The sequence below is a fragment of the Bactrocera latifrons genome, unplaced genomic scaffold (genome assembly GCF_001853355.1).
Source record: "Bactrocera latifrons isolate USDA-ARS-PBARC rearing strain unplaced genomic scaffold, ASM185335v1 scaffold_109, whole genome shotgun sequence".
Lineage (NCBI taxonomy): Eukaryota > Metazoa > Arthropoda > Insecta > Diptera > Tephritidae > Bactrocera > Bactrocera latifrons.
The window spans coordinates 665581-689359 of record NW_017534508.1 but is presented as its reverse complement, the minus strand read 5'-3'; the positions used below and the strand labels follow the sequence as shown (position 1 = coordinate 689359).

Below are 23779 nucleotides of genomic sequence, written 5' to 3'. Positions count from 1 at the left end.
TTTTTAAAACTTAGACTTTCTAAAATGCACAAATATTTTTACACACGCGTAGTCATATCAAGGACTCGTCTCATTTGCCGGCACTTGCGCCCAGTTGAAAATGGGTGCATATATCACTGGTGATCCGCTGCTTTGATCGGACAAAGCACGCACAATAAATCCCAAGGCACCAGTGGTATTTTGCGTCAAATTGAAGATGGTTGGTGGAGTTGTGGTCGTTGTTGTTGTCGCCATTGAGCCACAAAAAATGTCTTTTAAGCCTCTAAGTAGAGCCCAACCTAATGCAGTCGATTCGTAGAACAAGACGGGGAAAACTAAATGTTTAAAATTAAAAAAAAAAAAACACTCAATCCTGAAAACTTAAAGTTCAACACGTAGACTCACCTACTACCGCAAGCAATAGTCGCAAGTTCATTTTTCGAAATGGTGAAACAATATGATTAAAATGTTAGTTTCAAAACAAGGCTCGTGTTATTTATATGCTCTCAACCCTCTTCAATTAGCATATTAATGAGTTGAACATAATATAATTACAGAATTTTATCTGTCAGCCTTATCCAGCTATGCATTCTTTAAATGTCATGCCGACAAATTATGCTTCGACACGCTCATGAGATGAGCACCCTGGATGCTTTGCTAATGGAGCAACCAAGTACATATTTTGGGCTTAGGAGTTAAATAAAGTTTTCAAATTTAACAATTGTTTCGAATTCAATTAGGTATTATATTTAAGAGTCTGTTCCCTCGAACCAGAACACACTTAATACACTCCGACTATGGTGACTTGAAATACATACATTGGCACATATTTTCGTGATTAATTAAAAAGATATTGAATACTTTTGAGGAATTTCTTGTTCATTAACTTAATTATGTGGGTTTGATGCACCAAAACTTAATTTGTAAATGTTAAGTAAGTCTGCGATATCAGAGTATATCACGTGTTAGCTGCTAAGTATCGTAGACTGTTGATACTATGCTTCAGGAAGTGTATTTGCTTCTTTTTGCTTCTTATGCTGCGTTTGCAGGCGGGCTTTCGATAGACTCCCCATTTACACCACCCGGAGGTTCAGGTGCATTCGTCATGCCAGCTTGAAGCTCCAGCACAGGTGTAGTAGCAATCGTAGGGGATAATTCTGGAGCGCTGATTGTAGTCGTTTCTAGAGGAACGGTTGGAGTAGCTTGAGTCGTAGTCGTAGTCGCAGACTCCACATCAACAGGTGATAAAATGAGATAAACTGTGGGCGAAGCTGGGCTTGGCCGACTACCAACAACCGAAGCGAATGGTGGTCTCATGAGTGAAAAATTTACACTGATAATACTGCCTAATAGATTTGGCAGAATAAATGATGAAGTGAAATCAACCAAGAGGCAAACCAGCAAAAATGTGGCTGAGGACGAAAAATGGTCGTCATTTACAATACTACTCCGATCATGAGTACAAGTATAATACATTTTATATAGTTAACTTACCGAAAGGGCGTGAAGCGAACTGCGAAGCCATGTCTAAGTCGTGCAGCCTATCTGATATATTTATTAACTGAACTCGAAAGGAACTAGTAGCGCTTATATATGGAAAATTTGCTCACAATAATTATTCTAGTTCGAGCTGTTACTCCAGATACTTATATTTGTGGCTGCTAATTATTATTTTATTATTATTTATCTATATAGGCCTATTGTTTTCTTTATTGGCAACCGCAAAATGTGTTCATAGCTTCCACTTAATCCCGTTCTATTGTAATTCTTAAGTATTGAAAACTTAAAGAAAAGCGCTAACACATCTGGTCATCGGATATTGATCGATATGGAAGCTCTAATTTTTTTTCTGAAAGTAGTTTGTACTAATGTATATATGTAATCAATTGACAATTACAAGCACAGTTAGACATATGTATATAGATTAACGCACTTCTAATTTTGACGGCAAGCACGTAATTACTTGGCGTGAATGTGCATAATAAGCTCAGTTTTTTTCATAAAGTTACAAGTAATAATAAAATTGGGTCATTAGCCACTTAAATATGGTAACTACAAGCGACACGTTTTTCCAACTCTTACATATGTTTAAAAACTATTGTTGTTTCCGAATATTTCGTAGCTGAGGCAAAAAGGGTGAGCAAGCACACGACATGATAAGCGAGATGCAGGATTTGTCCGGAAAGTAGTAGTGTTGAGACGATTTAAAAAAATGTATTAAACGAATCGATACAATTCTTTAAAAAAAAATTTAAATAGGCTTCTTCTGCGTCGGTGCAGCGCCGCCAGCCCGATTTCCAAGTATTGAAGGTGTCATTCTCCGGAATAGCCTTGAGAGCCGAGGTGCATGCTGCTTGGATTCCCTATGTCGCCTCAAAATGCTTGCCTTTTATAATTTTTTTCAGGCAAGGAAACAAAAAAATCACGGGATCATACTCATAGATCGATGAGTCGTCGCATGTAATTATGTCATTAAACAATTAGGGGTCACTTTCACACATGTTCAAATTTACTTGCTGCAATTTCTGGTCGCCAGTGAGCAATATTGCGACCATCTCCGTGCAAGCCTTGCGCATGTTCAAGTGCTGATAAATTTAACACCTTGCGAATTAAACGACTACTTGTCGACGGTCTGAGTTCAAAACTTTGCGCACACGAGTCACATTGTTGGTGTTTGCCGAACTCGCAGGTCTCCCAGTACGGTCGCGTACCTCTGCATTCTCGGCTTGCATCACTCACAGAAACGCGTCGCGCAAAAATTTCTGTTCTGACTCTCCAGGTGCTCGGAGACAACTGTCCCACGTTCGTTAGCTGGGAACGCCTTTTACCGCACGCTCCGAATTACAGTCGCGGCGGAAGAAAACAGTCCTATYACTTTCCGGACAAACCCTGTAGTTTTACAAGATCACCGTCTTGTTAAAACGAGTGAATATTCGCTAAATTCAACAGAATTAAAAAATTCGGCTATCGCCAAACTTTGTAAGCAGAGATCGAATTCGTCTACACAAGTAGGAAACCGTAATTGCTTGCCGATGGTTCAAAACTGAACGGCAATGGAAGGTTAGACGAGTTTCTATGAGTTTGGCGATTTTCATTTGTTAAAAGATCATAACTCGTTACTTGTAGTAGTCTCATGGTAGTGTGGGAAATGACTTCAATTTATAACTGTTGCAATTAATTCATCAACAACTATTTAGAAATAAATACACAAATATTAATTTGAAACAATCCATTTCATATATTTTGACATATTTATTGGGTTTTCAGCACTTTCCTTCCGCTCAACGAATCCAAACTACAATTTTTATTCAAGCTTATCAGATATTCCGCTCTTTAGAAAATACACTGCGCTGGCTGCCACCGCGATACATAATATAATCAACGTGAATATTTAATTTATTTTCTCATAATTCTGCATTTTTTATTAACCGCATTTTGGGTAATTTCTCTCATCTCTCTTTTTTAGCGGTGACAATTTCATTTAGTTTGCTTGTCCCATACATAGAGTACAATGTAACTGTATTTATTATATTGTAGGGAGGTCTAAAGGTAATGGTTAACCGTGTAGTGTGAGTTACTTTATTTTGGGATTTTGGGGCTTTCAATTATCATTTTAGTAGCATATATGTATAATAAATACCAACACATACAGATTTTCTTAAATTATTCATCCATGCATTCAAGTAAGCCTACATACATATTTATATAAAACAAATAAACAATCAATATAAGTTAGTTTTTAGTTTTCTTTTTTGTTTTTGTTTTTTTAATTATAATGCACATTCTTGGATATAATTCATAATTTAATGCAGCCCAGCCGAACGCGACAAAACTGACTGACTGACCGACCTAGTTGACTGACTGACTGACTCACCGACTAACCGACTAACAGACTAACAAACTAACGAACTTAAAAATTACAGTTAGGTAAGTAACGTACAGTAATGTAAGCTTAATATTAAGGTACACATTTTAATTAAAATTAAATAAATACAATTAACATGAAATAAATTAAAAACTAAACAATTTCTTTAAAGCTAAAACATTTCTCTTTCTCTTCCACCTGCGACACTTGCCTTCGAAGGACAATTTCAACAAATGCCGACGAAAGTGCTCGCATGCGAAAGCACATCAAATAGCCAGTAGCTTATTCTCGCTACAAACACACATACATAGTTAGATATTTCATTCTTCAGGTTTCGTATCATTAGTGGACTTCATTTACGGGCGCTAATGTTGCTAATTAAGACTGCAATAGACGGCCTCTGATTCTATGCTCAATTCTAATAACTGTGCTCAATAAAGCAGTTCGCACAATTAATTACTCATTAAAGACGCTATCTAGCCGAGGAGTGCTACTGAAAACATTTTCACATCTCCCCACTTTTGTCTAAATAACTTTAAATTATAGTTCCAAGCAAGTTTAAAATTTTTTTTTTTTTAACAAAAGCATGTGCTGTGCCGTTATGGTTTTCGCACTCAAAATATTTTCCATTAAAATTTGATATAAGCAAAAATTATTTCTTGTAATACAAAGCTCTCTACCGATAATTCAATTACAATAACTTTTGAGCTTTCATTTGACATAACACAAAGCTTCTTATTCTTATGCCGAAATGTAATTCTTTGTCTAATACCGACATACATACATATAATCCTTAAGAATGCGAAATTTTAAATTTTCATCATTATTATTATTCTCTTTGTCGTACACGAATTGAAAATGACAAATAAATCAGTAACGGTACATTATTTCCTCTTTTCCATTTAAACAAAATAAAATAAGGTTAACTATAGATACATATATATTTTGCGCTCAGCGCGTTACTCTCTGACCAAAGTCCACTTCACTACACATACAAATACACAAACCATTGGCCAGTCTTTTCAACCCAACTTCGTGCGCTCTTCTACCACCAATGTATTCAAGTTTCGTTCAGCTTTCAAAGGACTCTTGCCCTCAGCTGCTGAAATGTGAGTACAGTAGCAGGAAAATAGACGCAACTTGTTTAACCTCTAATCGGCTTTTATTTCGTTTTTGTTTTACTTCTCTTTATAAATTAATTTTACTCTCTCTATCTCTTTTAGTTTTCGATTTGCCAGTAAAATTCGGCTGTAAACGGCTAAATCCCAACATAAAAAATTCACATGCCGGTTCAGAAGCTATCATCTTCTTCATCTTGTTCTTCTAATTCCTCTACTTCGTCTTGTCATACTGTTGAGCCGTTTGTGAAAACCTCTGGATCATCGGACCAACTAACTTCCATCGGTGTGCCGTTTAGACTGTGAATTTTATCCAAGAGTAGCACTTCTTCCAGTGACATGTGCGAGTTCTTTAGCGATGAAGTGGAGCCTGTGGTGGCTGATGAGGTCGATACTGAGCAAACAATTTCATCGGAGGATGCTGAGCAACCTTCGTCCTCGGAGTTTGTGCCCGATACCATAGCTTCGCCTGCAGATTCTTGTATCTCATGGAATTTCTTTTTAAGATCATGTACAGATGCGTGAGTTGGTAACGATTGAATGTCTAAACGCTCGCCCGAGTTCAATTTGGATGTGTCGCACGTAATGAGCTTTCGCGTGGATGCGCCAGTTATTGAAGTGCGTTGAAAGAGCGAAGTCTCGTGTGGTACTGTCTCCTCTGAGACTTCTGAGCACATTGTTGATGTTCGGGGTCGTATCGCATTCGCATGTGGTGAACTCGAACTGATCGGTTCTTTCCAGTTAATCAACTCTAGCTGATGCTGTTTATGTGCAGTAGAACTTGAACTTTGACGCATTAACCTTTTGCCACTTTTTGTGCCTACCGAACCGGTATTGAGAGCGCCAGTGCCAGCCTGCGCCGGCTCGGTGCTCTTTACACTTACCGATTTGGAGCGTATGCGCGAGTGCGAACGATTGCTGAACTCGTGTCGCCCATCGCTGGAATGTTGTCTTATCACTGACGTGGCAGACATCGACTGCGATAATGGGTTGGGACCCACACTAATATTGTCATTGCCATATGTGGGACCGCTACCGACACTATTCAGTGATGTGTTTATGGCGCTAGAGCAAGCAGACAGTTGGCGGCGCGTCGAAGGACTACGCTCGACAGAACGAAATGAACCAGCTCGCTTAACCATCTTCGACGCGGCGGCTTCGGGTGTTTCATCATCCATTTCAAGCACCCACGAAACAGAATCCGGCTTCTCAATCACACCTTTAACCACGGGCGATGTCGGTGGCGATATATCTTCCATCGGTATATTGACCAGCGAGGATCCGTTCATTAGCTGAGACCGATTCAGTAAACCAATACTGGACTGATTACTTGTATTTATCGAGTCCACAGCTGAGAGCTCGTGCAATTTTGTTTCTACAATATGTAGCTGTTCCGAGCGTTGTTTGAGCTGCCATTGCAATTGCTCATTATCATAGCTAAGACGTTTACGTTTGACCATCTCGTGGTTATAAGCTTTCTGCATGTCATTGATTTTACGAAGAAAGTCCCTACGAAAACCAAGATAAAATACATTTATTAGTAAATTAGGAAACTTTTGCGACTCAAATGTCACACCAAATTATGCTCAACTACTTACTTCTCCTTCTCCGACTTGATATCCAGCTCTGACTTCAACATCTCATTGTTTGATTCAAGCAAAGAAATTTTGCCTTGCAAAATGCCACGTTCCTCAGCATCACGCATTAGCTCCTCATTATGTTTAGTCAACTTTGAAATCTCCTTCTGTTTTAACTCCAACACACAATGCAAACTATCCGCTTCGCTTTGCAGACGCGCCAGCTCCGACATACTAGAATTGCGTGGCGAACTAATGCCGCTGCTGCGATCCAGGCTTTCGTTAAAGCTGCGCTGTGAGGATCGTAAAACCGAAATCTCATCCTGCGACAGATTTAACTTGTCACGCAACTCGCGTTCCCTGTTCTCATTGGAAGCTCTAAGCCCATTGAGTTCCTTCGTCAGCGCTTTCACACGTTCATTCAAGTTATGCTCGCGTTCTGTGGCCGCCTGGAAACGTGCGGCGTAGGCATTTTCAGTGCTAGTCAATTTTTCACGCAACTCTTGCTCGGAAATCGCCAACAAATTGAAGCGCTCTTTTAATTTGTGTTCGCGTTGTTCGGCTTCATCGAGTTGCTGTTGTTTCTGTGAGAGTTTATTATCAATTTCTAAGCGATAAGAATCGAGTGTACGCTTATGTTCCATAGCTTGTGCTTCCAGTTGTGACTCGAGTGCTGCAATTTTTTCTTGAGCAAAAGCTTGGTAATCGGAGAGACTTGTTTGTGCTACAAAAAAAAAAAATACCGTTATGGTGATTGTTTTTAAATTGAAGTTCGACTGTGCTTACCCTTCTCCATTTCGCAGCGGTGCAGAGTCTGCAGATCTTCCTCGCGCTGAGTATAATAACCCTCCTTGTCGCATAGCTGATCCTGTAGGCGAGAACAGTTTGACTTGGCTTCATCCAGCAACTTCAGCGTTGTGCTTAAATAATTTTGTATTTTCTCCTTCTCAGCCTTAACACGAGGGCAGGCGAAAGCATCCAACTAAAATATGTGAAGAAAACAATTGATTATTAATGAACATGAAATAACTTTCTTCTATTTCCTAGACACAACACACACACAACACGAAGCTGAGGCTCACCATTTTTGTACTCATCACTTCGTCGTCATAGTCCGAAAAAGCTTCGGAGCAAAGTCTGCTCCTTTTCCTATTACTAATCATTTCAAATTGATCAAGGGTTTTCTTCTTCTTTTTAATACCCAACATTCTGCCAAACATCTTGATACTTCAATCTGATAGCGTTTGAGAACACACACAATCTTTAGGAAAATTAATAAATTATTCAAATTTCCTGCCGCCGCTTCCGACTTTTCATCATATACTGACCACTCTTGCAATAGCTCTTACTTTTATATGCAGCCGCTCTCAAATCTTACAGACACAGCAGGTAATCGCGAGCGCTAGGGGATTTAACCATCCTCAGCTAGTTACTATGCCGTTGCCATTATAAAGCATTGGCATTCGGCAAGCAGGTTAACAGACAAAATATATAGCGGTATAGGCAAATTTCTGGGTAAATACACACGAACGTAAGTATATATTTCCAACGAAAAAGTATTTCCAGGATGGCTAAGTTCGGGTTTTCGGTTGTAAACCCAATTTCAGAACAAAAGATGGCTGTTTAAGTATCTTAATTATGTTGAGATGGCGAAACAAAGGACAGGTCTCACGAAAGGTATTCAACCTTTCCTGTCTCCTACACAAATATACTTGGGTTTTGCGTACATATGGTATATGTGTATTAGGGTGCGCAAAAAAAAATCGAATATTTCTTTCGTTTGATCCTTTTAAAATATGTTCCCAGAAAAGAAAGTATCTCCAAGTATGAGCTCTTAATTGTAACGAGAGGTTCGTTTTCTATTGTTCTTTTTATCAGAAAAAATCAAATCTCGCTTTCAAACTGAATGCAGGTCTTTGTGGCTAATTACTATGAATAGTTGGCAGTTATTCTTCTTGAAGGAGTAAGAAGACAGGTCTAAACTAATGTTGCACGAGAAAGTCCTGAAAGAAATATATCTTGTTGCTGTTGTTTGCTAGCAATGCCTCATCGAAAAATCCGGAATCAGCAAATAACTCAAAATACATAGCAACTATTATCTGATTATTCTCGGTTGCATAACACATTTTTTCGATTGCATTGTGTTGTATGTATTTATATTTCTTCTCAGCTGATTAAATATCCACAATAACCATTATTAATACCTATTTGTTGAAGATTTATACATTTAGGGTTTTCCTAGAGATTTGGAAATTATCCAAGCTGTGCTTAGAGAAAACGTTGACATTCAACACATGTATTTATATTATAAAGGTTTGCATACTAATACTTATTCACTCTACGATTCTTAAATATACAGTGGAGTCCATTTATGACAAACTTTGGCCATTAGAAGCAGGCATTCATACAAAGCCACAATTATGTTCTGAGATACGATTTAGTTGAAGAAATTTAGACTGGGTGGATATATGTATGTATAATATATTCAACCTATGTACAAGTATACGAGGGTACTTAAATGTACTTATGTATGTAAGCAGGGACGGCGAGCGTTTTAATTTGTTTCAATTTCGTGTGGCGCCAGCAACACGATGTGCGCCCATGAGCATCGTTTAATAATTGCATTTGCCTTTTGCTTGGCCTACACACATACCAGTAATAGGCAGCGACTCTCTTCTTAAAAAAAGATGGTAGAACCAACACACCGAAAATCCTAAAGTTTCGCAATTTTTTACACATTCTGTCAGCGTCTAAATCCCAAGGATAATTTGAAAAAAGGCAACCAGACGCGCTTCATTCATTGAAAGTCGTAAATTAAGGATAACTTTTTAAATACACACCACACCCACTATTAACAATTATTTTGAGTAATTTGTGCCTTTTAGACACAAAGAACTTCCAGGCACTCAATGGAGCGTAGACAGACGACGTAGACACGAATATACCTCAAGTGTCTACATATGTGTGTGTGTGCGTTAGGGTATGTACTCACGTCATGCACAGCGTACTGCAGCAACACGCCCAGCACTTCGATGCTTTTGTTGCGCTGCTCTTCCTGCAGTTCCGTCTGCTCCAGGTGCCGCTCGATCGCTTCATAGTCCAGACGACCGTTGCACGAATGCCGATTTAAGTATTTCAAACGCTGCAACTCCGACGCATCCAAACGCTCCGCAGCGCCGCCACCCGACACAGGTGTATCCTCGGCGGAGCGTTGTTGTTGGTGTGACTTTTGTAGCAATGCTTTGCCGCGCGTCGGCAGGAATTTCGACTGTGTCTTCTGCGTAAGAAAATGAATTTACGTTGTGAATTGTTGGAAGTTATTTGAAGGGTGGTTAGGAGGTTGTCGGTACTTACTTTTTCCAGCAACGTGGCGCTGACTGTGACACCAGTGGCAGCAGAGGCTGGCGTTGTCGCCGTCTTCTTACCATGATGCCCCAGTATAGGTGATGTGGTTTGTGAATTTGTGCGTGTTGTTGTTGTTGTACCATTTGATATAGCTGTTGTGATGCTATTGTTGTTATTGTGGTTGATCTCATGCAATTCCGTCGGCGCATCCGTGTGCTTGACATTTTTAGAAGTCGCAGTGCCAATAACACGATTTTGATCTGCAAGGAAGGAGAAAAGGGAACCAAGAGTTTTATTGGCCGTCGGTATGGCACTAAATTAAACTAATTTATTTTGAATACACAGAGGTGAATAAAACTCCTTATTTAGCATGCATATCTGTAGTAAAGTGAACATTTTCATCAAACTAGTGTCGCTGCCGGAAGTTAGTGGGGGGAAGTGTTTTCAGCAATTCAAATTTAATTAAATTATTTTTGTCCAAAATAAAGGCACTTGAGGCAATGTCAAGCGTCTACAGCGTCAGCTTGTGCCTTTTGAATATTTGCTTTGGGCCGAAGTCCCTATTTGGTGCTCGTTAGACGCTTCGGTTCAAGCAAACCCAAAAGAAAACATAACTTTACAATTTCCATAAAATTATGGTTAGCACCAGATATGGTACCACAACATTACAACATAAAAGCATAGAGAAAATGCGACGTAAAATAACACAAGCGAGAGGGCAAGGAATTGCGGAAAATGTTTGACTGCGAAATACACCGCCTTTACAAGCAACAAGTTGTTGTCTTAAGCGTAAAGCTTTTTCCAAAAACCCATTAGATTATTAAAAAGAGAAAGAAGGTACTAGAGTTCGACGTTAACTGTCATGGAGTTTCCAAACTTTAATAATAAAAAAATATTTAATAACTCTTAGTCTGCTGTCTGAATTATTTTCGACTTATTTTTATGACCTAACCTCACTCGTCGTAAGCCAATACCTAGCTTCGAAAAGCAACATCGAAGCAGCGCTAATCTGAGATCAAAAATATATTTTACAGTTTTGTGCTTCAAATAAGAGGTCTATACTCCTATGGTTCCTCATTAGAAACATAACAAAATCTCCGAACATAATAACATGGATTACGATGTGGTCTTCCTTAAGTTGGGAAATTCCATAATGTTGAATTGCATCACAGCCATAAATATTCTGGTATCCCATGCATGGCGAGGAAGAAGTGCTGGGCATTTCCACTAGTTGCACCAAAATCATCGGTGCTTAGCGGCACGTAGCCGCAGAGACACAGGTAAGCGCGTTTTACGATTGTGTTCGGTTGACCCAACCTTCAGTACGTTTCCGTGAAAAGGATTAAACGGAAAACAATGCACCGACATACCCAAGCCATGAATTATTAATCGCCGTAACCGTTTAGTGACAACCCCTGCAACTGTTCTCGAAACGGTAGCTTAATTTACAGCTTCTTTGTGCTTTTATTAAACTGAATCTGCATGAAGGTCACCATAACCTCATCATAAACAAAAATTCAAAACTACGATGCCCGGAGACCTGAACAAGCACACCGCATTAATGTCAAAAACTTATCCGCCGATTAATAACTGCGATAAAGTTAATAGATTAATATGCACGATTGTGGCAACAATGAATTAAGCTGGCGATCGCCGCCCAAACGGAGTTGTGCAGCGAGAAACTTTGTGCGTGCGACGCAGGCGCGGCGTGTGGCACGTGATATCAACGCATAATATGCATTGCGGTGCTAACGTACGAGCTGCCCAACGTGCCGCACACATACATGCTTCATTATGTATGCATATGTATGCGTTGTATGAATGTGCAGCTACGTGCATGAATGTCGTTGCATTGCGTATCTCGTAAATAAATGCTTTCAACGTATCTTTGCTGCAAAACGTGTTGCCAGATTTGTACATTACCCACAAACTCGTATTTACATACTACATGTAAATGCATATATTTGTATGTGTGTATGTGTGCGTAGTTTTTGAGTCGCATTGACTTTGCAATGAAATTCCGCAGCTCGTTTTGGCATTTGACGCACGCGAATTCAGGTGTAATTGCACTCGCAAATGGCATGTTGCAAGGTTGTAATATACCTATATATGCGTATATGCGCACAACCATTCATTGACGTACACCATTAAGGAGCATTTGGTTAAAATAATTTTACTGCTAATTAAATGCTGGCCACAGGTCATTTGAAGTGGCATAAAATGGCAAACGCAGCACCACTTTAAAGCGAACATATTGAGATCACTCGTTTTGAAAGGCAAAATGAAAAAAATCGTACACAAGTCAATAAAAAATCTACCAAATCTGCAATTCAATGAAAATCATTCATTCAAAGTGTGCAGCTCCCCAATTTATTGGGCTGCATCACGTGCAAATGCAGGGGCCTAGAAAACAGAATATTGTCTCTAAAATTGAGAATTTTCGCCAATTATCAATACCAAGTTACACTAACTACTTGATGTGTTTTCATCTATACGGCTCAGATCTCAATGTTTCTAGTACTTTTTTCGAGATATGGATTCCTCATAGGACCGACTTCTTAACCTAACAATTCCTAGATCGTTTGAGGAGCTTTACCGAAAACTTTTTCCAGGTTAGATTAGGTTAAGAAGGCGATCCTAAGAGGGATCTTATTTGGACAGCTTAGAACGCCGCTCCGTTCCTGTATACTGGATCGTAAGACCCTTAAAGATCGAAAAACTACTTGAGCCTATCACAAATTCGTTGAGACGACTGATATCAGTTTCAGCTGAGCATCATACTGATGTTTCTGCCTCAGTCATGCAGAATATGACGAATGAACCAGCAACTGCCACACGTACGTAAGGTATATTGGTCCAGTGCTTGAACACAAGACGTCAATGGAAATCTAACTCAGTCTGCCTGATAAACTCTTCAATGGCCCAGTAGCCTAAAGCTGAGATTAATGGAGAGCTCCTTAAAGAAAAGTCTTCCTCCAACCTTCCCTCCTAGCTTCGAACCATTCGTGAAAAGGCTCACTGCGCTGCTTCTTCCCATCCACTTCTCCCTCGTCGAAAAATCTGCTACGATTGAACTCTGCGTCATAGGAATTCACACTTCTGCCCCACCCAGTAGACTAAAGCGGAGGTTAACAGAGAACTCTTTCAGAAAACTCCTCCAACCTTCTCATCACGTCTCTCTTGACGAAAAAAGCCGCTGCGACTCAACTCTGCGTCGCAGTGCTCCAAGTTTACAGAAATACATTTGAAGGAAAAAGGAATTTAGGCGTGTCCTGCCGTGTTCGGTCCCTTCATATACCCTGCTTCCATTATAGACTTGACTATGGTTTTGTGCAGCCAAAACACTACCTTTTGTTAGAGTCTCCACTTTTCCCCTATAGCTTCTCTACAGATTCGATGCCTTCCTTTTACTCACCTCAACTTTTTGGCCAACAAGATTTCCATTAAGGACAAACCCTAGCCTACCAATTCACAACCTAACATTTTAATATCAAACCGTTAATTGAATAGTTGAGTAATATTTTCCCGAATAGTTGAAAGCAAAAGATAAAGCATAAAGAATTCAAAATCACTAGAGTCTCGCTAGATGAAAGAAATCTATAATTGCTGCGTACATAATGATAAAGCTTATTAAAAAACTCTGCAATAAATTGAATTTTTTCCGAAATTATGGCAAATTTATTTTTGAGTGAAATCAGGCGGCTTTGATGGCACTAGAAATGTGCCAATCCTGCGAGCATGTTTAATAAATATTTCAGATTTTTCCATAAAAAATGTGTGGCATTTAGATGAACTCAAGTGGATTTAGAAATCGCAACAAATTAGGAATTCAAATGAAATTAGAATGCGCCGGGATTTCTGCCTTACACACAGTCACGCGCAAATTCATGAAAGTGCCATATTTTTTTTTTTATATATATTTATGTATGTGTCTGCCTTAATTACAAAGTGTTCTGTTGTGGCGGCAAGTGTACAGTGGCGCAAATCGCTAAAGTCTCGCAAGTTAAGTGGAAATTTTCGCGATGTTCAGCAGGCAGTGACTGGCAGCTGGCGTCTATTTCAATTGTTGCTGCTTGCCTTCAGTCAGCTGAATAGCTGACCGGCTGGAGGTGGCCGATGCCAGCACAGTGCCACTAATTTGTTTGCCGATTTGACCGAGCCTGCGGCTTGTTGGGGGGCAACAACGCTGTTCATTATGAAAAATGTACCAGCAATTAAAATTGAAAATAAATTGTAAGCGCAATTGTGCAACAGAAAATGTAAGAGCAGAGCTAATGTCCACACACACAGAGTTCACTTATAGAGGACGTAGTCACACGCCCACAATGCATTTGCATAGGCTGGTGCGCATCTGAAACAAGTGTCATAATTAGTGCAACATTTTCAATTTATGCAACGTGCGACAACAGAATTGTTTTTACAAGGCGATTGCGTCATGCTCCACGAACTAATGCTCATTTAGACAAACATTTCATGAAAAATTAATATTAAGAAGAAAATGTATTTGCGTTTAAAGCCGAAAACATTGAGGTCTTATACTTGAACTTGATTTCTTTCTCACGTCTCTGCAATGTTGTTCGAATCGACTTCGAATTTGTACAATTCAATGAAATGAAATTCACTAATCGCCGGTGTAATTGTTACGTGCTTCGTTTACCAAACTTTAGCCTCGCTGGTGTGAGAATTGCAACCAATTGCTCCACAAACGCAACTTGCAGTCAACGTTGTTGAACGAAAGTTTGTTGTTTAAAACACATGAATAAATGCATTTCACTAAACATGTTTAAATATTTTAGACTGCAAGCTCATGACCGGGTTTTACCATTGCCGGAATTGCATTCTAGCGTTCGACGAGATATTGGGTAGTCGAAAAAGTATTTACGTATTAAGTAAGAAAAGTCAATTAGTCCGATGGTAGAATTAGGCGTGAATTTGTATGAAAGTACCCTTGACATTTTCTTCAGGTAAAAATTGTACCAGAAACTTCTATAAGGTTCCTCAATTTTTCTAAAAACGATTTAAATACTCGCACTTTAACTTCATCTTCACGCTGATGTCATTCCAGTAATTAACAAATCAATAAATTCCAGCCATTTTTAAATGTAAAAAACACAGAAAACACCAACAACATAAATAACCGCTCATTTTAATGTAAATGTCTTATTCTTACTGGCGAAATAAAAATTTACCAGCCGAAATATAAACGAGCAATTTTTGTGTTAACATTTTCGATAAATTTCACATTTCCCGCAAACCCCACTTCGTGTGTTTGTAAACATGCGCACGAACACGTCCATCATCGACCGGATGCAGACTAGAGCCTCGATTTGGCAAAACTAGTGGCTACTCGGGTCTCGCGTCTAGCACGTATTCAACGACGCGTACGAACCTCTAAGAGCCAAAAAGGCCTCATAAATGTGTTCGCTGCTTTCAGCAAGCCGAAACAATAACCACAGCGATCAGCTGGCGATTAATGGCGATCGATTGATGTCTTTGATTGGCGGTTACGACTTAATTTCACATATCCAAGCCCAGCGGCACGCTTCAATTATCGGCCAACCATCGCCATTTTAGATGTTATCAACCACTTGTAAACTATTCATGCACAAAAATATTCAAAATTGATCCCATCATTTCGAAACGAGCTATGATTTGATATGATTTGCTTCGAAGCGAAAGTGTGAAATTGAAAATTGAAGGTTATGTTGCAACAAGTGAGAAATTGATTTATGCATAGCTTGTGCATATTTTATGTTACATAAATATCTACATATGTATACGAGTAAACTCGTTGAAAGTACATTTTAAGCACTTGACACGCATTTATTTATGCGGTGAGACCGTGCCCAGCGAAAAGCGCTCTCACACCATAATTTAAGGCCAAGACGTTTAGATGGCTGCAGCAGGCAGCTGTTAGATATATTTGTCGAAAAACGTCGAGCACACATCTACATATGCATATGTACATATATGCGCGGTGGGTAAACAAAGAAAGCTTAAATTGTACACTTGACATTTCTTGAATAAAAATAACAAAAAGTCTTATCGGATATTTCTTGGCAAACGTTCGTTGGCTGCCATTCAAAAGTTTGTATTCTTGTATTTTTGCAAACGCGAAAGAAATTCATTCTAAAGTTCTGCGAAGGCAAAACAAAATAATACATAATATATACACATGTATGCTTATAAACAAAGAAGAAGAAGAGCATCTGACAGATGGCTCATGCTTCTAAATGGACGAATATTAAATTTTATTTTATCTTTTTTTTATTGAAATGAGTAAATGTTTATTTGTATATGAAACGCTCGTTGATGGCAGGAGACATTGAATGACGAAATCGGCATTGAGTTGGAGAAATTATGATTGAGTAAATGAGATCAGTGTGGATTTCTGTTGATGAAATAAAAATGTTAAATAAAGATAATTTAGCTTAAGTTCTACGAATTTTCCATCGTAAGAATACTGCAGATTTCACACTTTCTTTTATAAAACAACAAAAAAATTCATTGATAATTCAATTTATGTGGCAACTATACTGCAGATCACACTTTCTTTTATAAAACAAAGCAAAATATTCTCTGATAATTCAATTTATGTGTGAAAAAGTTGTCCATATAAGCTCTTGATTCCGATTGCTCAGTTTGTATGACGGACTCAGCTCACCATGCTTATCATTTAATCATTTATAGTGGGTCGAAAAAGTCTGTTCGTATTTGTCAATAAATGTGGTTGCAGTCGCATATGTCTATTCGGTGCTGCCTAACACATTGCGTCATACCATATAGTGCTGGAAAGGTGAGACCTTAAGCTTAATTTAACCCAAAACGAAATCAAATTCGGGGAAGTTGAAAAAAAGTTACAGTTGTTCAAAATGAGAGAAAATAATGAAGAAATTCGCTATATTTTGAAATTTTTGTATAAAATGGGAGATGTGTGCCACGCAAGCCAACAATGAAATTTGTCCATCAGCTGTACCAGTTCGTCTAGCACAACAATGTGGTCGACCTATAATTGAAAAAGTCGATGAAATTATAGAAAGGGTTGACCAGGGCCGTCACATAAGCAGCCATGACATCGCTAACGATCTTAACATTCATTGTCAAACGTTTTTGAACCATTTAAAAAGGATGGCCACAAAAAGCAGCTCGATATTTGGGCACCACAGGGAAAAAATTGTCTGTGAAAATTTAATGGACTGATTCAATATCTGCGATTCTTTGCTGAAAAAGAAATCGAGCCATTTCTCAAACGAATGGTAACAGGAGACGAAAATTAGATCAAATACCACAATAATGTGCCAAAAAGCTCATGGTCCAAACGTCGTGAAACTCAACAAATGATCGCAAAAATGTGGAAAAATGGCAAGAAGTGGTGGACCAAAATGTTAACTATTTGTATTATTAACGTTCATTATAAATATAAAAAAATAATATGAAGTTTGATTAGAAATGCGAAAAGACTTTTTCGACTACCAATATACATATATCTTTTTTTTATATTTATCTTATATTTGTAGCCGTAAGCACAACACAATATCTCTTAAAGAATTTTTTTTCGAAACGAAGTAAGCATTAGAAACACCAACAACTAATGTCCTCATCAATAAACATTATGGAAATACGCTTCGAATGTTTTGTGTTTTAACACAAAAGTACAAGCAGCAGTAATCAATAACTTAAAACATTAGAATAGATAAAAATTTAACAAACGATAAAATAAATTCCACAAAGTGAGCATTCTTAAGGCGCTGCAATCAATATTAGTCACAACAAGCGCTGATAAAGACCAACGGTAAATAAAGGCAGGTTAATAACAGCAATAAGCTGACGAAATTAGTAAAAAACAAAACAAAATTCCAAACAACCAAATTCATTTACAACAAAAACAGCAATGATAAGCATTAAAAGTAAACACAGCACTAGCACTATTATTAGTACCAGCACACACACTTGTATCTATATACGCGACATATATGCATATATAAATATTGCCCGCATTAGAAACCTTTTTCCTTGGTCGCCTTAAAAAGGTTTGAAAAAATTATATGACAACAACAATAAAGACAGCGGAACTTTCACGTAATTTGATGCCGTAATTTGAAGCTGTGGGCCATTTGCACGCCGCAAAACTGATTTCTTGAGCAGTAACAAGAGATCAAGCGCGATTGGCCGCGGCCGTGGCAACATTAAATTAGACGCACACACAGGTACAACAATCGAATTAAATTACTGGCATACACTTTCCAATCTAATCACATCACAGCCACCAAGCTATGCTAATACACACAGCCATATACATATTCAAATGCACATATCACTTGTAGATATGTGCGATGACCAATTGGGTTGAACACACACAACCGCACTTACCGCTACCACATTCTGCGGTCAATTGAACACGCGCACAAAGCTGATTTTCATTGAGAGTGCAGACGATTTGATTCACTTTCTTCTGCGGTGGATCGACACCTTTGCAATCGCCCACCAACAAATCGCCACTCACTTCCGCCGCAATCAACAAAGTGGAGCGACCGTCGCCACCGATTTGATTGCTATCACCAGCAGCAGCAGCATAAGTATCTCCACTAAAGTCAGGTACCTCGCACTTTCCATCGCCGATCTGAACAATATCCGCTGAAGTTACGGCATTTTCACTGTCGACAAGCGCGCCATTGGCCTCGCATATCTTTATGGTGGGCTGCTCAAACTCGCTGCTGAAGTCTATTAAATCAACGTCAGCAACAACAACAGCGGCAGCTTTATAATTTTGATTCACAGAATTCGTGTTTGCGTGGCTGTAATCCGCGATATTACGGCATTTCTTAGCGGTTACCTCAGCGGCCCTTTCACCGAAATCGACAAGTAATGGCGCATCAGTAGTCACCCTAATGGAGTCATTAGCGTTGTCGTTGACTTGATCGACGCCAACAACAAGCGTCTTATTAGCACTGTCGTCTTCACCACTTACAGCAATGTCTTCAGACACATCACCACAGTCATTTGCATAATTTTCCTCAGCTGCCACCGCTTCTGCACCGTCTCCATTCGAAAGCGTTTCGTTGGTTGCGAGCAGCGATTTGTGTCGTGCGCGATGTTGACAAGTCGATGGCCAAACACCGCAACGCTGTTGCATCTTGCGTCGGTGGTGACGTTTACGTTGCCACCGCAAGGGTTGCTGGTGCCGCGGGCGCCTAGCGGAGAAGCCGCTAAGCCGGAATTTACGTTTCCACGAAAACGCACAGCAGCGCTGATCCGAGCTATGAAATTGGACTTGCACCTGACGGAAGTCACCGTAGTTGATGCGGCATTTCAGCTCGTAGTATGACAAGCGTTCGGACGGCAGCTGGCACGGTTGCTCGTCGGACAAATGTGACTGCGTTGACTCGACCGCGCTGGCTCCGCGGCAGCGACTATTAGCGCTAAATGCATCCTGTGTCTTTGAAGTTGCTCGCGGAAAGCCATTAATGTTGTTTTTAGTGTGGCTAATGTTGTTGCAAATTTGGGTGCGAAATTGTAGGCTGCGTATCGCATCGGCAGCGTCCCTCTGTGCCACCGCAGCACCAGTTGCACTGCCGACCACTTTATTGGCTGCTAATTTGCTGTTGCGGCCCGTGCTATGACGGCTTTGACTGAAGGCGTTTGGGCCGGATGTGTGTTGTAGTGCTTTGGGCCTGTGTTGTTGTTGCTTTGGTGGCTGCTGTTGTTTACTCGAATTTTGGCCTGACTGCATCTTTTTTTCAGTCACTGCGTTCCATTGATGCTTTCATGTGGCGCTCGACCTGAGTTATCACATTAGTTCACCGTTATGTTTGTGTTCGCGTTCTTGATTTCAATTTGGAAATTCGTAATTTTACTTTTTGTTGTTTTTGTTGGACGCAAGCGCCACGTTTTATTTGTGTGCGTATTATTTTCTGGTTGTTTTTACAATTTTTCGCTCTTCCACTGGAGTTTTTCTTAATGGTTTCGATGAGAATACTGAAAACTCGCAAATTCAATTTTGAAATTTTTTTTCTTGACTTTTAAAGTGAATCCCTTCAATAAACAATTGAAAGCTGTTTGATTAATAATGAAGCAAACCCAGCAACGAAACAAAACAAAACCTTTTTCTGCGAACGAAACCAAAGTAGCAAAAGCAAGACTTTTTTACGTTTAGCTTCATTTTGTGTGGCAACGCAGCGTTGAAAATAAATTTTAGTAAAAGCATGCAATGAAGTCACCTCTAAATTCCACCTCGTCGGACATTTTCGCATTTTTTAATTAGCTGGTTGTTGTGCATAGAACTAAACACACCTTAGTTCGGTCATTAAATTTTACCCAGACATTTTTTATTGTGTTTTAAATGTTTAAGGAAAACACATTTTTTATTATTTTAACAATACTTATTTTCACTACAAATTACATTAAATCTCTTTTTTCTTAATTTTTATAATTTTCACAATTTTTATAATTTGTATGGAATTTTTATTTTAGAAAACCAACTTTTTTATAGTTTTCATCGAATTTAGTTTTTAAAAACCCACATTTTTTCACACATTACGCAACCTATTTCACTTAAAAACTGCATAAAATTGTTAGAACTTTAAATTCTTCCAAGCATTTTGGTCGTTCGCTTTCTCAAATCTCAAGCCCTTTCGTCTGTTTCACGATTTGTACATTTTCAACCCCATTGACACCACCGTTACATTAACGCGCCCTTTCTCGTTTCGGTCGCCACCACAACTGAAGCATTCTCCCCACAAATTTAACGGCGCTTCTTCATGTGGTCACCACAGCGGCAATAAGCACCGTCGCCCCCCGCCCAACGGAAGCGCTTGCGGCAAGTGACGATCATTCTGATTGCTATTCTAATTGTTGTTGTCGTTGTTGTATTGCTGCTGAAATGTTGCCAAAAAATATTCAAATCGAATTCCACCCCACCACAAGAGGAAGAAAGCATAAGCTTTTCCAACAAAAAACACACAAGAATTATAAATAACAACGAAAGAATATAAACATTCATAGCGTATGCTTTTAATTCCATATTAATGCTGCCGCACACACACAAGTATACTCACACACGCGCATAAATAAAATATATTTGTATGTACTTGAGTGTGAAGTCAGAAAGAAACTGACCTCTAATAGTAGCACAGCAGTAATATGAGTGGTGAATAAGTGCCAGCTGCCAGTGGTGAAGCGTAATTAGCGTCATCGCACACAACCACGAAGCAAACACAGCGCAGACTGTGAAGACTGGCGAATTCTACAAAGTCAGTGCGGTCGGTGCGCGAGAATAATGTCGCTTGAATGTTTATTATTATTTATTTTGCCTCGATTGTTTACGTTTGCTACTGTATTATGTATTCACCACGCCCGCTGCGCGCACTGTGGTGACGTCAGACGCTTCTGTGTTTGGGTGTGTGTGTGTGTGTGTGGCATTTATAGAAGCTTCAGCGTTTTGCCCAACACCCCGAAAAGCGGCCATAAACTTAACACATCAACGCCAATGGCAACAAAGCAAATGGCAAAGCCTATGGGTCAACGACGATTGCATTTCTCCGCTGAACAAATGAATGGACGCTTGTTATTGTTGTGAAGCTACAAAAACACATGAAAGTGGCGTTGATCAAGGCGATCGTGTGGTGGGTGTTGTCCACAAGAGCTGATGCCAACGCGAGCGGGTGCCGTTGAACAAGTGATGCGCACTTGAAGCGCGTACTGTCATATGTGCTGTCTGTGTTTGTGTGTGAACGTGTGGGCAAATGTTTTCACGCTTGAAATCGGAGCTGCTTAGGTCATAAAAATCGTAGACAATGGGTTAGAGTTCTACTGGAAACAGCGAACTCAATTAATTTGATTTTGACACCAAATTATGCGCACAAAATTACACTTATGTATGTATGTATCTAGATAAGCGGAAACATGGAAATAAATTATTATACCCTGAACGGGGTATATTCAGTTTGCTATGATGTTTATAACATCCAGATGGAAGTTTTAGAGAATCTTTATTTAATATACAGTTATGTATGTATTTGTATGTAAATGATCAGCGAGAAGAGCTGAGTCGATTTAGCACGGTCCACCTCTTTGTCTGTCTGTATATATATTGAGATATCGATTTGAAATTTTGGTTACCTCTTTTTCTACCAAAGAAGCTACTTACTTGTCAGAACGGCCTATGTAGAACCACTATAGCGTATAGCTGCCATATAAACTGACCCATACATTTCTAGTCCTTGTATGAAACAATGTTTCATTTGAGGATATTTCTTCATAAAATTTGGCATAAGGTATTGTCCAAAGTAATAATTAAATATCCAAAGACATTGTTGAGATCGGATCACTATAGCATATAGCTACCCCACAAACTCACCGACCCATTTCAAGTCCTTGTATGGAAAACGTTTTTATTTGTCAAGCTATCGTCACAAAATTAACACAGATTGTTTTTCGAGACATTGCTATAATCTCCGCAGAAATTATTCAGATCGGATCACTATAGCACATAGCAAACAAATTGGTCAATCAAAATCAAGTTCTTATAAGAATTTTTTGTATATGTGAAGGGTATTAAGGCAACGTTGCAAGGGGAGTTATCCTTTTTTCTTGTTTTAAAAAAATTGTCAAATCCTTTTCGAACTCACTCAGTTTTATGCTTATTTAATTAAATGATGCAACAACTTTTTCGCGACAACTTATTGATTTGTTAGAGAAACTTATGTCAACTTTCAGATGCGAATATTTTTGTCAATAAAATTTTCTTATAAATATATTGCATATACATATATTGTATATATGTATGCAGAAAATAATATATGCACATACAACTAGGCAGCAACATAGTAATAGGAGCCATGTTCCGCGTTTTAGGTCAATTCAAGATTTTTACTTAGAAAGTCGTTTGAACATTAAAATATATAATTTAAATTTAACTTTTTAAATATATAAACACTTTTTTATTACAGTATTATATTATATAATATATTTATATTGATCTATGCCATTATTTTAGTTAAATTTTTACACAACTTCGTTACCAGCCAAGCACCCACTACTTCGTCTACTGACACCCGCTACAGCATCTCCGGTTTATACGAAACCTTTGTCGGAGTATCTTGCTTTCAAAAACATATCTCACTCTATCAGAGCACGACCGGCGGATTATCAGTGAACGAAGCTAGTGTAAATACAGTTATGTGCCTGCTGATAAGCGTTTATGTTCTGTTACAAATTTCGTAAGTATTTCTGTCCAAACAAGCAGAAGCAGTGCAACTTCAGAGTAAATACAGCAAATATGGCGACGTAAAAACGAAATCTTCAACTATTTTAAGTGGAGTGTGTAACAAATTATAAAATAAATGATTTGAGCCAGTGAACAAAGCATAAAGTTTACTGGCTCAAAAGCCGGTAAGCATATTACTAAACCTTGTTGTACATCTACGGTCTAATCTCAAGCGATATGAAAGGTAAACTTTATGAGCTATATTAAGAAATTGTAGGAACTTTAAGAATTACACGAATTTGTGTCCTCATTAATTTATCTACCAAGGTTTTTGAAAAATAACACAATTTTTGGTGAAATATTACAGCACATATGTATTTTAAAAATTTTCGAAATCATATTGAAAGCTTAAATACTCCGAAATAAAAGTGACTAAAAATAACGCAACTTTCCAATTGCTTTCTAATTTCTTAAACGCAGTATTAATTACCATTAAGTCATTGGTAATATAACTTCTTCTTCTTAATTGGCGTAGACACCGCTTACGCGATTATAGCCGAGTTAACAACAGCGCGCCAGTCGTTTCTTCTTTTCGCTACGAGGCGCCAATTGGATATTCCAAGCGTAGCCAGGTCCTTCTCCACTTGGTCCTTCCAACGGAGTGGAGGTCTTCCTCTTCCTCTGCTTCCCC

General features: G+C 38.8%; 3 protein-coding genes across 3 annotated transcripts in view; all 3 read right to left on the bottom strand.

Annotated features, from left to right (window-relative positions):
- Nucleotides 1-51: 51 nt before the first annotated feature.
- On the bottom strand, nt 52-415 carry LOC108971523. Its single transcript, XM_018937654.1, has 2 exons — nt 385-415; nt 52-314 (listed from the first exon to the last, which is right to left on the bottom strand). Exons 1-2 carry the CDS (start codon nt 413-415, stop codon nt 58-60), a joined length of 288 nt encoding a protein of 95 aa, XP_018793199.1. The 3' UTR covers nt 52-57.
- A 424-nt stretch (nt 416-839) lies between these two features.
- Nucleotides 840-1512, bottom strand: LOC108971515. The gene is made up of 2 exons (XM_018937643.1): nt 1474-1512; nt 840-1391 (listed from the first exon to the last, which is right to left on the bottom strand). Exons 1-2 carry the CDS (start codon nt 1502-1504, stop codon nt 1012-1014), a joined length of 411 nt encoding a protein of 136 aa, XP_018793188.1. The 5' UTR covers nt 1505-1512; the 3' UTR covers nt 840-1011.
- A 1681-nt stretch (nt 1513-3193) lies between these two features.
- The window catches only part of LOC108971657, a 122321-nt gene continuing 101735 nt past the window's right edge, over nt 3194-23779 (bottom strand). Inside the window, exons 6-10 of the mRNA XM_018937881.1 lie at nt 9894-10144; nt 9532-9816; nt 7326-7521; nt 6561-7263; nt 3194-6471 (exon numbers count right to left, since the gene is read on the bottom strand). Coding sequence (XP_018793426.1) covers nt 5190-6471; nt 6561-7263; nt 7326-7521; nt 9532-9816; nt 9894-10144 — 2717 coding nt within the window. The 3' untranslated portion in view covers nt 3194-5189. The remainder of the gene's footprint in view (nt 6472-6560; nt 7264-7325; nt 7522-9531; nt 9817-9893; nt 10145-23779) is intronic.

What these genes read in the sequence shown, in the direction of transcription:
- LOC108971523 (XM_018937654.1), bottom strand. Translation starts at nt 415, where the DNA reads ATGAACTTGCGACTATTGCTTGCGGTAGTAG. An exon ending in ACTATTGCTTGCGGTAGTAG is followed by an intron (nt 315 to 384) that starts GTGAGTCTACGT and finishes TTAAACATTTAG; the next exon opens with TTTTCCCCGTCTTGTTCTAC.
- LOC108971515 (XM_018937643.1), bottom strand. Translation starts at nt 1,504, where the DNA reads ATGGCTTCGCAGTTCGCTTCACGCCCTTTCG. An exon ending in GTTCGCTTCACGCCCTTTCG is followed by an intron (nt 1,392 to 1,473) that starts GTAAGTTAACTA and finishes TTTCGTCCTCAG; the next exon opens with CCACATTTTTGCTGGTTTGC.